The following is a 15225-nucleotide window of genomic DNA, read 5'->3' as shown; positions in this document are numbered from 1 at the left end:
AAGTGAAAAGAGGAGCCAAAGCTTCAGAGTGAAGCAGAGATGTTCCCTACTTGCTACTTCCAGGCAGCTCCTGCTTAGTCTGTGGGCTTTCTGGGGATTGCCCCTTTGGAGAGTCTCTGCTCTTTGCACAGAGACTCTCCTGTGACTGCACAGGATGGTTAGCCTTATGGTCTAACTTAATTCGTCAGTATTTCTGAATCACGTGTCCAGATCCACATGCTTATTTATGTACTGCAAAGCTGAAGATTATGCCATATATTATATCTTTTTGGATCAAACCCTAAGTAACTTTTCAAAATATACCTGAACATCCAAGTGATTTAGAGGCACATTTAAAGGTAGCCTTAAGCACTTTTGAAATGTCATCCAGATCTATACATAAATATACACAATTTTAAACTAAATATCAGGTTTTAAACCACTTTAGTTAAACCAGTACAGTAATGTATTTGGAAATGCTCATACCTTTCTAAATCTGATTTATACAATTTAGCTGAGACCTGGTGAATTCCCACAGTGCTTGAAATCATGAGAATAGTAGGTATTCAGCAGTGCATGCCAGAGGCTCTCTGCTTAATATTAAAAGCAGGGAAAGGATATGATATGGAGATTGTAAGTAATCATCATACTGTTTCTTAAAAAAAATCACTTAACATGAGTTTTTGCATTATTCACTGAAATCACATAAGAAAAAGACTTGCACCTGAAAGATACAATGAATGTCCAAATGCAAAATTTTTTTTATAATCACATAATTTGTTTTGAACAAAATATAAGTAATATTTATAGCAAGATAACTATTTTAACTACAGTTAGAACAATGTTAGTAGAAGTAGCTTTCTTAGACAGTTTTTTTCCATATTACACACATTTTGTAGTTCTGTTTATATTGTCACATAACTGGTAATTCAAAAACTCATATTAAGCAATTTAAAAATAACCTAGTTTGATGATTATTTGCAGTCTTCATATTATTGCTTCTTTGCTTTTAACAGTGTTGGTTTTAGGCCACCGTATGCTCAGTAAATCCTAACTAATGTTTCATCTGTTTATCAGTAGCAGATAAAGCATGTTCTGTTCTCCTGAGTCTTGCTGGAGTGCTAAGGAAAAGCATCCCAGAGCTCTGTGTAAACAATGGAAAGCACAGCGAGTACCCAAGAACTGGTAAGGTCATCATGGAAAATGAACTGGCATTTGTGTTGACGACTAGTTTAACTGTACCAGCAGAACATCTAGGTTAGGAACAGTTCTTGAGCACTTGTAAACACAGCATATAGTAGGTACAAGAGTATTTTGGACCAGCTTTATGAGTTCAACTAAATTTTTTGTTTAGTTTTCTTATTTCTTCTGATTCTTAGTCAGTGGGATACAGATGAAGGACTCAGAGCAGCAACTTGAGCCTGTTGTGGCAAGCACTATACAATCTTCTGCAGAGGGATCAGCTAATGAATGTGCCTTCCTTCTGACCTGAATTCCCTTTGCTCTGCCAATTCTGGGCCTCTTTTAATGAGAGACTGCCAACTATTCTGAATAGTGGAGAGGTTTTCTGACACAGCCAAGTTTGCAAGAGGAACTCAAAAGAAGTTTCTGAATTTGTGAGTTAAACTTGGTTTGATCCTGAAGATCAGAGTTTGATGCAAGTAAGCTGAAATCAGAAGCAACAGGACAGCGCACTCACAGAAGATACACTACCTTTTTGTTTGTAATCTTTTGTCTAGTGACTCCTTAGACCACACTTAGAGCTTTCTGTCAATGACTTTTTTTTACTCTCAATTTAATTTATAGCTTTCACCCCAGTCAAGCAGAGCTCACAAACCACCAAAGAGCCACCAACAATGGATTAAGGAAACTTCAGAGATTATAATAAAAAATATGACTTCATTACTCAGCTTTACCTTTTTGTTGATATATCCTTATCAAACAAAGATTTTTTTCAAAAATTTCTCACTAGTCTCCCCTACCTGCTTGTAAGCACTTGGTACTAATTTGACTAAAAAATACACAAAGCAGGCATTTTTCAAGAAGATGTACTAAAAATGCAGCAAAAGAACTGACAGAAATAGATACATAGATAAACTGTGGTCTATCTGAATGCAATACTGAATTTACACATTTCTAAAATTCTGCCTGTCCTAAAGTGCTTTGCTTTTCCCCTGTTTTTCTTGACTGCTTGTGAGTAGTGGGATGTTTGTCTAAAAGAGAAGATGGCCCCCACAATGACTACCCAGTGCTGCTCTGAGCTGTGACCCAAACACCCAGAGGGCCTATATGAATCATACCAAACTGTGATGCAAGAGGAAACACTGATTAAAAACTACTTCAGAAGTCACTTTCCTTCTGTGACATCTGTGATGCAGGAACATAAAGAAAAGTAGTCTTTGCCCTGGCAGGCTTGCAATGTATTCTAGCTTATTATGAACATAAACTTTGACCACAAGGCTATATTTGTATCTATTTGGAACTCAACTGAGTTCTAGATTTACTTTATTTTAAAAAGTGACTGCAGTAGCTGGAATTTTATTTACTTCTTTGCAAAATCATTTATGTGAAGACGTGGCTCTTTCAGTGCAAAAGAGGATCTTCAGCTTTACGGTAAGAGCTTCTTTTGCCTTTTTACTCCTCCATTTAATACTATTTGCTGTCAAACAACAGATTGCTTCTATAGCCATACTTCATCCTATTTATGAACAGGACCACAGGAACAATCAGTTGCTCCTCCCTCTCTGCTCTTCACTTATTTCTAGATGCAAGCCCTGGCTCTCCATCAATTGCTTCTATGGCTAGAGACTGCATCCTGCCGTCATGGTAGCAGAGCACAAAACACTGGAAGTTTCCCTCTTTTTTTCTCCCTGACATCAGATTTCTCTCTGCCTGTCTCAGAGTTGTGAGGTCTGGGAATTCAGCTGTAGCTTCTGGCTTTTTCCAAATAATTCTCTATCTCATTTTGTGTAGGTGAGTCATAGTGTTGAGTTGTGCAGACCTGAACATGAGGCAGTTGGTTTTCTACTCCATTTCAGATTGTCCATAATGAGCAGGCTGAGTCTCTTTGGCCACAAGACTTGCAGCTACCTGAAACACACACTGACTTCTTAGAGCGGCTGCAGTATGCTTTGCTACATACCTCAGAAAACTCTCAAAGGTCCCTTAATTACACTGTTACAGGACAATGAAGAAAGGCTGGACACTTAAGTAAACTATCCTACCATGTTCCCATTTACAAAAGGCTCCTGTAAGCCCACAAGGAGCTACAAATTCAGATGAAGCTCAAAGTTCAGAGCACCTCAAACTCCACATGAACTTGTCTGCTTCCTCTGAGGTCTACCTTTATTAGTTTCTTCAGCTTCTCACAGGGGCTGAAGGAAGTTTTCTAAATTGCTGAAGGTACCATCAAATATTCTTCAGCCTATCAAAGGAATTTGTAGGTGCCGATCCCCAAATTTCCTGAACTTAAAATTCCTAATCTTTTGATTATTAAATTACACTTTATTAAAGACATTTATTTTCAGTTTCCTCCTCCCCCATGGAAATTACTTGAACAACAACTGCTAAAGACATGCAGGTAAGAGAGGAAATGGTCTGAAGCAGTAGCTGTACAGAGTAAAAATCCTAAATGATTGCACACTGACACTGGGGACAGTTAGTCTGCAGCAGGAAGGCTGACCTCAATGTTTCTTGATCCAATAGTGATTGTTTACAAAAGGAGAGGTACATTCTGGTATTAGAAGCAAAATGGTTTTAATAAATCTTGTCTTTAAAAGAAGCCAACAGCATCTTTCCAAAAGTCTGAGTGATTTAATCAACTATGTGCTAGATAAATTTATCTTGACTGTCACTTCCAGAGTTTTTCTGTGGGCTCCCTATAGCTGCAGACTGGCTGAAGTAAAATGGTTCAAAATTTTATTTTATGTTAGTGGTATTGCTGTTCCCACTCTGGAGAAGGGCTATGGAGGTTTATTTCTGATCCTGAGGATCCTGAGAGCTGAAACTGGGGATATTTCTGAGCTAGAATAACAAAATGAGATGCTGACTACATAAGAAAATGTCGTAGGAAATCAGTCACAGGGAAGCATAGCTTCCTTGAAAGTCAATATGCACTGGAGAACAGAGACAAGCTGCTGCTGGGAACTGGAGCATGGAATGAATTAGCAAATATAGTAGACTTAATACTGTGAATGATAGGGACAAAGAGAAAACTGTTTATGTGCTACAAGGTTGACAAACTCTTGAGGTAGAAACTTCTTTTAAACAGTAAGAAAAATCAATAAATAGTATGATAACTAACAGTGCATGAACTTTGAAATATATTTTATTTTTTGGAAGAATATTCATCCTGCATTTGTGGAAATTTGGCCATCAAAATACAGTTGCAACATGAGGAACCTGTAAAACTGGCAAAAGGTTTGCAGTTAAAGTGAAGCACCAGAGATTCCTGTTGGTCACCCCTAACATTAACATGTCTATAAAAAAAGCCAGAAGTACTTCACAAATATTGACACTATTAAAATACTTGCATAGACATAATGTTTTATGATACGCCGATTTGCAAGCTGTTAAGAAGCTATGAAACGTATAACTATTCAATCCATACTTCCTGAAAAGACGGAGTCAGATGAAATGTTAATTCATACGACTTTCTGAGTGAAAAGTTGATTACGGGATAAGAAATTGATTTTGAGGAAGTTTCTGTGTAAGAAGAAAAAGTAAGATGGTGGCTGGAAAAGAAGCAGTTACTTGGTCATAGTGGAAATGGAGTGTAGTAGTGTATGAAAGTAAATTTTATTGCTACACTTGCCTTTCATAATGTGCCCCCAATTTTATAACTGAGAACTCAAGCTTTGCTCTGCTATGGCAAAATGTTTTCTTTTCATTTGAAAGGCTTTCCAGTGCTTAAAATAAACAGAAGTTTACCTCACAAATATTGAGCACATTATTTCTATGGAAGTAAGGAATGCAAATAAAGAAGCGTTATGAACATATCCTTTGCTTCATTGCTGATCTTGTAGGACTTGAATTAAGATTTCTACAGAGCTTCAAATATCAGTTTTGAGGTAGGAATTATTATCTGTTAGATAAATAGCTGAAACATTCCTAACAGGAATTACTTAGGTCCTGTCTAGAGACCTAGATCACAATGTCAGAAAAAAAAAATCAGATTTCATTATGTCCTATCAGAAAGAAGCTTTCAGCATGAAAACTATTACCCAAACCTGCAATGCCAGTGACAATGGTCAGAGCTAGCTGGGAGAAGAATCTAAACTACTTTACCGCAGAGAAAGGAGGTCCTTTTGGAGTGATGCTGTACAACAGGGACAGATAAGAAGAAATGATATCATGGCAAACTTCCATTTTTATCAGAAACAGAAAGAATTAAAAATATTTAGTGAAGCCTCTCTTTGCATCATGTTTCTTAGTTATCGTAGTGAAATAATGAAAAAGCTACAGGAATCTCAGCCAAGGAGATCCTAGTTTGTTTCCTTATAAGACAGAGATTTTAGATCTTTATTTTACAGGCAATGGAAACAATCTAATGTATGTTTTAAAAGGAATTGAAACCAGTATAATCTTTACCTTGAAAGCCGTTCTTAAATCTGGATCCCTTTGGTAGGAGTTCTGGAGTGTACTCGCGATAGCCTCCTAAATAAAACTGACTGAAGACATTGAGTCCAACCAGTCTCCCAGGAGAAGTGACAGTTTTATTCTTCTGATCATCCACCTTTCAATGAAACATTTATATTTGTTACAACAAAGGAATTTACCTTATTTAGGAACTTCTAATGAAGACAGTCCTCCAAACTCAACAGGGAAACACAAAAGGAATTTTTAAACTTTCCATATAAGATATGAAAATAAAGAACACTTTCATCTAAAAGCTGTCCTTCTAAAGGAAATAATTTCTTACCTTCAGCCAGCCTTTTTGGAGATATCTGCCAAGATAGATGACATGAATATTGAGTGTCAGATCAAGTGGTTTACTAATGACTGTTGCTGTGCCAGAACCTAGATTGTAGCTATATACTACTCTGCCATTATGGAGGCCTAACTCCAAGAAATCATCTCCATTCAGACCTGAAAAGACAGAAATAGAATAACTACTTATTCCAGGATTTAGTGAATACTGATGCATAAAATATTCTCCAAAGCCACTGAAAATATGTCAGTTTAGCAAAATTTTAGCCAGGAAGGTTTTAAGTTTTGTAGATATTTTTAATATTCTCTGTTTAACTTGCAATACTATTTCCAGTATTCTTGTGGATTTAAAATAGAAACTGCAGAGATTTTGAACATATTTATAGGCTTTTTGAAGGAAGTTCTTTTTCACACTAGAGTAGGTTAGTGAAACCCACAAAACCTGTTGAGCCCGGTGGATTTAGCAGTCATTGCTGTTCCCTCCCTCTGCAACATGAATAAATTCTCAACTTCCTCCAAAATCTTAAAAAAAGCAAATTGAAATTCCAAGTTGCATGTGAGAATAGCCCATGACTTAATTCTATTCCAGTATGCTTTCAGCTTTCATGGTAGGTACTTTAACAGACTCAAAACTTGAGGGCACCTGCTGCTGCAAGGTAAGGGGAGCAACAGGGATATGGGCCTGAAGAAGCTCTAGCAGCTTCCTATCAGGCTCAGTCAGCTGCCCTTGACCCAACAGCGCCTGGAGACTTTATTGCAGCTGCTCCTGATTAGGGCAGCTCTAGAGTATTTGTTACTGAAGTTTCTCTGGTCAGAACAGCTGTATGCTTTAATTCTCTGAAGTCTTCTTAAACTTTCAGGTTAGAACTCATTCGTTTGCAAATTTGCAGTAAATAATTTAATTTCTTTACATTTAGGACTACATGCTATAAGTGTAGTCTGTGCTTTTCAGGTACTATGCTATAAAATCTCATTTGAAAGATTTTAAGTCTGACATAAAGCCTTTGAGTAAGAATTCAGTTCTTGGACCCATTCCTGGTCATCCAAGTAAACAAATTTTTACACTGGCATCTTTGAAGAGAATTCAATCCCTCTTCTCATGTAGGCAAGAGTGGAACCACCATTAGTTAGAGAAAACATGATCAACCTGTTTCTTTTTACAAACCCCACCCTTTCTTTTGCACATACTCTTAGTATGGTAAAAGAACTGGGATACAAACAATAGTAAAAAGGAAGAATGTTCTTAGTCTTGGATTAGGATGTCCTGAATTGAAATTCAAAGCCATCAATTTCTTTTTACAACTCTCCCATGAATTCAAGCAATTCAGCGCTCAATTTCATGCCTGTAAACTGTTTTATTTGATATTTTCTTCTGTACTCATAAGGCTATCTCATTTTGTATTTGTTTCAGGGAAGGTCTCTTCCTATTTGTTCTTGCAGTGTCGTACAGTGGTCCTCATGTCAAATGTGTGTCTTGATGCCCCTGCCCCAAGTGCATGGGGAATTTGCTTCATTTGCAAAGGATAAAGTGGGCTTTTCCCCACAAGAAGCAGTGACATGTATATTTCGTCCTCCCACTGAAGCTCTGCATACTGCTGTTTCACGGCCAAAACTGCCATATTCCCCTTATCTCATATGCTGTAAATGAACATGCTGCATTAGCAATGCGGGGGCGGGGGGGGGAACAGTATGTTGCTTTTTCTATACAGAAGTTTGATGTTGCTATACAGTTACTATTTTGATGCAACATGAATATATACAAAAAGAAAAGCTTATTCCAAAGAATTTGAACACACAGACTCTGTATTCAGTTGAACAGAACACAAACACTGTTAATTTTTATTACAATGATTTGTTCATGGCTGAATGAAACCCCATTGCCTTCAGTTACACTGGCACATTACCAGTGAAGGACTTCCAAACTGAAAATAACAGGTTTTTTTAAATCATTACCAAAGTTTCTATTTTCAGCAATGTCCACAATGTACTTGCGTGATTTGGCCTGCAAAACTAGGGGAGGCACATTAAAGACAAAGTGTTATTTAAAATGCTGTCTGAATTTTTAAAACGATTTCTTGGAAATGAATTACATAAAAGAAATGCAACAGTGTCAGCATTCTACAAAATTGACCTGATGGTGAAGATAATGTTAATTAATAATCTGTATAAATGAGACAGCTTTTAACTGTTTTGTTGGTTTTGATTCTTTTGTCTTACTCCTTGTCTGTACCAAGAATGGAAAGGAAAACAGACTCTAGAGGGGGCTTCAAAGAAAAAAAGGCCATCTTAAATTCACATTCTTTTCATTGATTTCTGATCCACTTATTTAGGGTTTAAAAAATGGTTGAGTTCTACTTATGCATTAGTCTTACAATGGCATAATTTTATTGACTTAGTTTTTCTTACACTAATTTAACTACAAATAGAATCAGATACCAAATGTTTTAACATTTTACACTTTCAAGGTTGTAAGTTAAGTGACTTAAATATCTTAGCTATGAAAACCAATGGTGGTTATTTTGCAGGGTATACACTAATACACAGATTTTGGGCAGGAAAAATTTCCTGCTTTTTCTGCTTTTGTATCTGTTATTAGCTCTAGAGTATTTGTTACTGAAGTTTGTCTGGTCAGAACAGCTTTAATTCTCTGAAGTCTTCTTAAACTTTCAGTTTAGAAATAATTTATTTGAAAATATGAAGTAAATAATTTCTTTACATTTAGGACTACATATGCTATCATTGGCAGAAATCCTTCAAAAGAAATTTTTTTTGGGGGGGAGAACAACCACAGTACCTTTTTATTGCAAGAGGGCAGCAAATGAAACTTGGAATTATCTGTTTGAAACTAGTTTTTACTGTCTTATCTTTAAACCCTGCAGCTGTTGAAAAAGCACACTTTTATACATACCACTTTTAAGTGTCCTGCAACGTAAGACTACAGTAAACATCCTTTAAAAATAATTTACACTGAGAGCAAATGTTTGGTATGTATAAATAATCTCACGCTTGAGTTGCGAACAGCAGCACCCTCAGCTGCACTTTCCTCTTTTTAGATGTGTGCTCTTTGAAACCATCAGTGTTTTAGTGCTTTTAATTTTGCAGATCTTTATATTCACTGTTTTTCTATTTCCTGAAACTAATTTATTTCTAGTCAAGTGAATAATATAGGTTTTCTCCTTTCAGAGTTCCTTTTTTTCTGTCTGATAATGAGCACATCCATATTTATACATATACATATTTACCTCCTCTTCTTTCATAAGTAAAGAACTATACTTGTAAGTTTTTGGAAAGGACAGATTTGTTTATTCCAGTTTGAAAGCAATGGTAGTTAGCATGTGTTCAGCCTGAATTGATCTAAAATTTGAAAAATCTTATTTTGGAAACAGGAGACAAAAGCTGCCACACTTTTGCAGTACTGCTATCTAAATATTCACAGGACAAGCCATACAGGTGGATTTGCTTTTGCTTTTACATTATTGCTCCCACTTATATAATAAGTGCCAAACAACTATTTACATAAGCTTAACATATGTTAAGGCCCAACTTCACTCCTTCACTCTGGACTCCTCTTCCCCTCCCAACACCAAGCAGTGCATAGGGGTGGGGGTCTGTGGTCAGTACGTGGCGGTTTCTCTCTGCCGCTCCTTCCTCCTCACACCTTTTCTCTGCTCTGGTGTGGGCTCTCCACGGACTGCAGTCACTTCAGGGAACATCCATCTGCTCTGGCATGGGGTTCTCCATGAGCTGCAGTGTTGGTAGTCTGCTCCTCTGTGGAGGTGGCATGGAACTCCTTTTTTCCTCCTTTTCCTTTCCCTTTCCCTTTTCCTTTTCCTCCTCCTCTTCCCTCTTCTCTTCCTCTGACCTTGTGTTCCCTCTGCTGTTTCTCACTCTTTTTGTTCTCCTCCCTCTGTGGTGTTTTCTCCCCTTTCTTAAATACATTTTCCCCGAGGCCCCACCACCTTGGCTGCTGGGCTCAGCTGTGCCCTGCCGTGGGTCGGTTGGAGCCGGCTGGAACCGGCTGTGTCCGACACGGGGCAGCCCCGGCCTCTCCTCACAGAGGCAGCCCTGCAGCCCTCCTGCTGCCAGTGCCTGGGCACCTGCACCCAGTACACGTACAGACAGTGGCACCTTTTGTCCTGCCCTGTGGGAACAGGAGGTGTTTTTCAAGTATTCCAACCCAAGCCAGGGGTCAGCCATAGCCCCGAGACTTGAAGAAGAGGACATGTCCACTGTGATCAGGGGAAATAGAGAATACTGTTAGTCCGACTGCTGTGAGAGGCTTGGTTTTAAGTGAGATATTAGAACAAGGGTGGCTTTTGTGGGGATAAGAGGGAGAAGATGTTATACATCTCTGTGTTAGACAACATTTGATAGTACCTCACAAGAGGTTAGCCATGACATCAGTGTCTGTGGTTTAGGCAGAGATGGCGGTGGAGGGGAATCAGGTAGGGTACTGCAAGAGAATGCTAACTATGAGAAATGGGATGAAATGGAGAAAGGGGAAAACGTAAACGGAATATTAAAAATACTTCCTTACAGCAAGATCACAGGCTGTGAAAAACCTCGTGCTCCTCCTGGTGAGAGCATTATTGCTTGATACTCAGTAAAAGTAAATTGTTAGAACAACAGCATCTCCTCTCGGTGAAATAAGCAAAGTTCACTTGGTAAGAAATACTGCTTTCTGGTAATTAAAACAGGGGTTACTCAGTATCCCCAACCATTTAAACTAAGGAGAAAATAAATAAAACTGCTACACAGCAATTTACCAGGCACCTCATTGTTTCTCAGCCTTGCTGACAGCTGGTGCTCTGCTGCCCACCCATCATTTGACATGGGGCTGCAGAAAAGCATTACTACTGTACGGCCGTGTTCACAAAAAAAATGATATGCAAAATAATAAAAAGCCAGGTTTCTGCCTGACTACATAATAAGCCTAGAGTGCTAGTATTTTGGTTAATAAAAATGACACCAGTAAGAATTTTTTTTACTCGTTTCAGCTAAATATGGTTGCAAGACGTACACTTCATAATGACTTTGACATTACAGGGTACACCCTGCAGGCAGGCCTTTTTGATACAAACTTCAGTGCAACGTATCTTTTATTTTTGAGCAATTTCTTTTTTTATATTCTCTTCTGATTATTGTAACTGAAAAAAAATCAAATTATTTTGCACCATTGGTGCTCTACATTTCATATCTGCATTTTTTCTATCCTGAGTAAAGACAGTGAACAAATTGGTATAATTTTTGTTTGGTTACATTTCCTACAATTTCTGTACTGACAGTTTGAAATTCAGTTCCCAAAGTTGCAGAAACATGTCTGAATGTGGTGGTTCATTCTTGTCATTGAAAATAATGTTGTATTACAAAAAAGCTATGTATTATTGTTATAAAAATTTAATGATGGGGACACTGGCTTCTGAAAGCTGCTTTCTGCATGACTAGATGGAAATGTTTTAGGTAATGTCAATTCCATGCACCATTTCTACTTGGCCACCCAAAAAAGAAAGACAATATATCCTCCATCCACAACAATAAATAATTAGTAAGTGAAAGGAAAAACTGCCTGGGAGTGAACTGTGATAGCAAGTGAAAGGAAAAGCTGCCTGAGAGTGAATGGTGACTGTCATGGGAATAAAATGTGTCATCAGGGGTGTTAGACCTGGATGCAGTTAAAATAGTGTTGAATATAGTTCAGTTAGCAGGATCACCCAGGCCTGATCATATTTTGCTGAAGTTTGGAAAAAAATTTAGCAAAGTCTGATTCGCACACAGACAGAGGCAGAGCAAAGTTTTGAGTTTAAATACGCTCACAGTGGTTTAATACTTATTTGTGTTACGCTAATTTGGATAATCAACTCTATAAATTAAGTAAGTAAATCAGTTTGTGGCTGTTTGTCCATGTGCTGTACCAGGGTCTCATGGCACACTGAAGTACAGTTGATCCGCTGAGCTGCACTAGCTAAATTTGACAGGATCTTTGTAAATGAAAAGTAACAGGCTTAATTATATTACAGATATGTAAACTGCCAAGCCGTTCTAAGCTAACGTGTTTTGGTTTGCATTGCAATAGACTAACAGGCTGACTCTCGGAAGTCTACCACAGGGAGAAAGGGGAAGAAGCCCCAGAGGGTAGAGGAAATTAAGTAATTTAATAGAATACAAGACCTAAGAAAATATCAAATGTACTAACATAGCAAATGGAGGATACCCTGTATCCTATTGATGTGAGGTACTGCAATTGTTTTGTGCAATATATATGTAACTGCATAATGCCTCCCCAAAATTGATTTTTAATAATGTAGTTTGGGATCTCAGTATCTTAAAACTGCTAATAACAATTTCTCCCCTCTTTCATCTTCCTGAAGTATTAATTTTCTGATACTGTTCAGCATCAGTGTAGGATTCCCTTAAGTCGTGGGCCATATCTGCCAAACCCATGTGATGTTTTGGGTATGGTAAAGCATCTACTGTGGCAGTAGAGACTTATATTTACATACCTAAATCACTCTCCTACTGTGATGGATTTAGACCTAAAGACACATCACCAGACCTCGCTCCTAGGCTTCAACAATCCCATAGGACAGCTCCAAACCCAAAAGTTAGCTCATGCTCCAATTGCAGAAACAATTAAGGTAAAAATAAGTAATATGTTTCCTATGATGTATTAAGTACAAAGTAGTTTCTACCCTGACTGCTTTAGGACTGCATTAATATTTCATGAAATTTTTCTCAACTTTCATCAATATTATGGGTCCTGGACAGTAATGTGAAGATGGACAGAACACAAGTAGTATTACTATTTTACCCCATTTCAATGCTGAGGCCATGCCAGCCTGCCACAGTGGGGTGCTGTAAAGAGATACCTAAAGTGTTGCTAAAATCTTAGTACAAATGTTGTAAGTAGATTTATATAACCTGCTTCTCAGCTGAGTTCATCAAACCAAGTTGAACACTTTGCTATACAGATTGTGGCACAACTTATTCATAGCTAGCTTGGGTTAACTTGCATTGAGTGATCTCAGGGGTTAGGGTCTCTTATTTTACATAAATAACACAGAATCCAATTCTGGCTGCCACAGGGTTGGATTTCACTGTTGAGAGTTGTGTGGGCCATGGAAGTGCAGCCACTGTGACAACAGCAGCAATTCATGGCTGCCTCTGCGGCAGGTCGTTTGAGGACACAGGAAGAAGAAATGGCAGGGTGGCTGTGGCACGTTGGATGGATGGATTGATTTTCCAATAAAGTAAGTATCAGTAGAAGAAGATTTGAGGCAGCATCTCTCAAAACTGCACACCAAATAAATGTAATCGATAATGAAATTTATGTTTATGACTGAAAAGAGAACCTTAATCTTCTGGTTTCCGCTACCTCAAGCATCAGACTAACTGTTGACTTTAATTACTGGAAACAGTTATACTTCTTCTTAATGAAAATAAACATTTATACAACCTGATTGTTACTGTGTGTTTACAAAACAATAAAGTATTGAAGAGATTATTTTCCTCCTAATGAAATTATATCCTAAAAAGAATCAAGAAAAAGCTGTGTATATTTTTATTTTACTTGTTCAATGAATATTTGAAAGCCTGTAAGAATGGGTAATAAAAATAAAGCTTACCTTGGCCCTTCTGTCCAGTGAAAAAAATCAGGTTATCTTGTAAAGCTGAGTGGTGGTTTGCCAACTGAAATTTCAAGCGGAATTCATAGTAGAAGGTGATATTTGGGATTGTAGAATAAGCTAGGAATGAGGTATAGCCAAAGACATCTGTGCCACTGAAACTCGGTTGACTAATATTAATAGCTGGATTAAAAAAAAAGAAATTCAGTGTTAGGGCAAATTCTTTAACATATGTATTTGCAAGTTCTATTTAATAGCCCCTTTTAGAACTCAAAAACTGATGAATAATACTGATAATTTGATATCTTAGTAATATTTTACACACATGCAGATATAGTTTGGCTTCCCTCTGAGTGTAATCTTTATTTTTCAGCTTTTGTAAATAAGCTTATTTTACAAATGAATTATTGGCAACTACTGCCATCTCCTGGATTCTACATAACATTGTTACGAATAGAAGTGCACTGCAATATTTACTCAAAACTCAGACAGACAAAAGGAAACATACAATGAAAATCTCCTGTTAAAAGATGCCATCTTTGACACGCATCTGAGTGAAAGTGAGTACAAGGATGTGCTGGAGCGGTTAAGGAATAAGAATTCTTCACAGGTAGAGAAATAATAAAAAGAAACATCATAAAAGGATGAATTTGCAGCATAGTAAATAGGACCTACATGAATTATATTGCTCACATTATTTGCTCCATCATTTGAACTGTCTGAATATTCAGAATTGAGTATCTAAAAATTTATAATTTACAGTACTGACATATTATTTAACCTTTTTTTACCGTCATTTAGGTTCAATTTAATGAAAATTTCCTTTATGTTGGGCACTGACCAAGCAAAGCATGTAGCTTTTTCTGAAATAGCTTTGCCAACTACATACTCCTGCTTCCTCCAAAGCTGTGAAGGCTGCAAGTTCATTCAAACACCTACTGGTTTTGTGACACAGAAGTTTATAATTTATGCTGAGAAAAACTGTGGGATTAAAAAAGCAAATAAAAAGCAAATAAAATCAAGTCTATATACATATCTGTACTGGTAAGCAGTCAATAGAGCACTGGTACTACGCACCCACACGGCCCCAAGGGCTGCTTGCTGGAGCCGAGTAGCCAGGCTGCCGTAGTCAATTCTTGTAGTCGATGCTCAGAGCAGAGATAACATAATGCTTGTATTGACAATATGGTTTAGTGAAAAACAGGAGAGAGAGGAAGAATAGCTGAGTAAAGCTTAATCCTGACAGACTGGATATGGGGCTAGATTTAAAAGATTCGAGCAGTTATCCCCAACCAACCTGAGCACCAAATGTGACTGGATCCAGCTTTACTAATGAAGGCAGCAGGAGGGATTGGGGGAGGAAGGAATACGTAGCTGCACCATGTGCAAACCAGATTGGGAAATGCTAGTAAAGAATCATAATCTTCCCCATGTAAATCTATGTTAGCCTAAGTACCTTTAAGCATCTGGCCCTAAATACTTACAGTGTGGGAGAAACAATCACACGTAACTGTGAAAATGGTGTCACCAGCTCTAGTTTGTGGAATCTGTTTCTAAATTTGCAGCCTGAGAAACCTGCCATATTGGCACTGAAGTGGCAGACATTGCCTTAGTATCTGCGTCTGACAAAAGGTGCAGACGTAGGCTCTGACAAACCTTTTCTAGCACAGACTTGGAGCCTGCAGCGATACAGAGT

The 15225-nt window shown here is 37.7% G+C and overlaps 1 protein-coding gene across 1 annotated transcript in view; it reads right to left on the bottom strand.

The window, feature by feature from the left end:
* Positions 1-15225, bottom strand: part of EYS (eyes shut homolog) — a 950400-nt gene that overhangs the window by 35295 nt on the left and 899880 nt on the right. Inside the window, exons 42-44 of the mRNA XM_050893740.1 lie at positions 13530-13712; positions 5900-6066; positions 5569-5713 (exon numbers count right to left, since the gene is read on the bottom strand). Of these exons, the coding sequence (XP_050749697.1) occupies positions 5569-5713; positions 5900-6066; positions 13530-13712 (495 nt within the window). The remainder of the gene's footprint in view (positions 1-5568; positions 5714-5899; positions 6067-13529; positions 13713-15225) is intronic.

The sequence above is a fragment of the Gymnogyps californianus genome, chromosome 3 (assembly GCF_018139145.2).
Source record: "Gymnogyps californianus isolate 813 chromosome 3, ASM1813914v2, whole genome shotgun sequence".
In the NCBI taxonomy this organism is placed as follows: Eukaryota; Metazoa; Chordata; class Aves; order Accipitriformes; family Cathartidae; genus Gymnogyps; species Gymnogyps californianus.
This window is presented reverse-complemented; position numbering and strand designations above follow the sequence as displayed.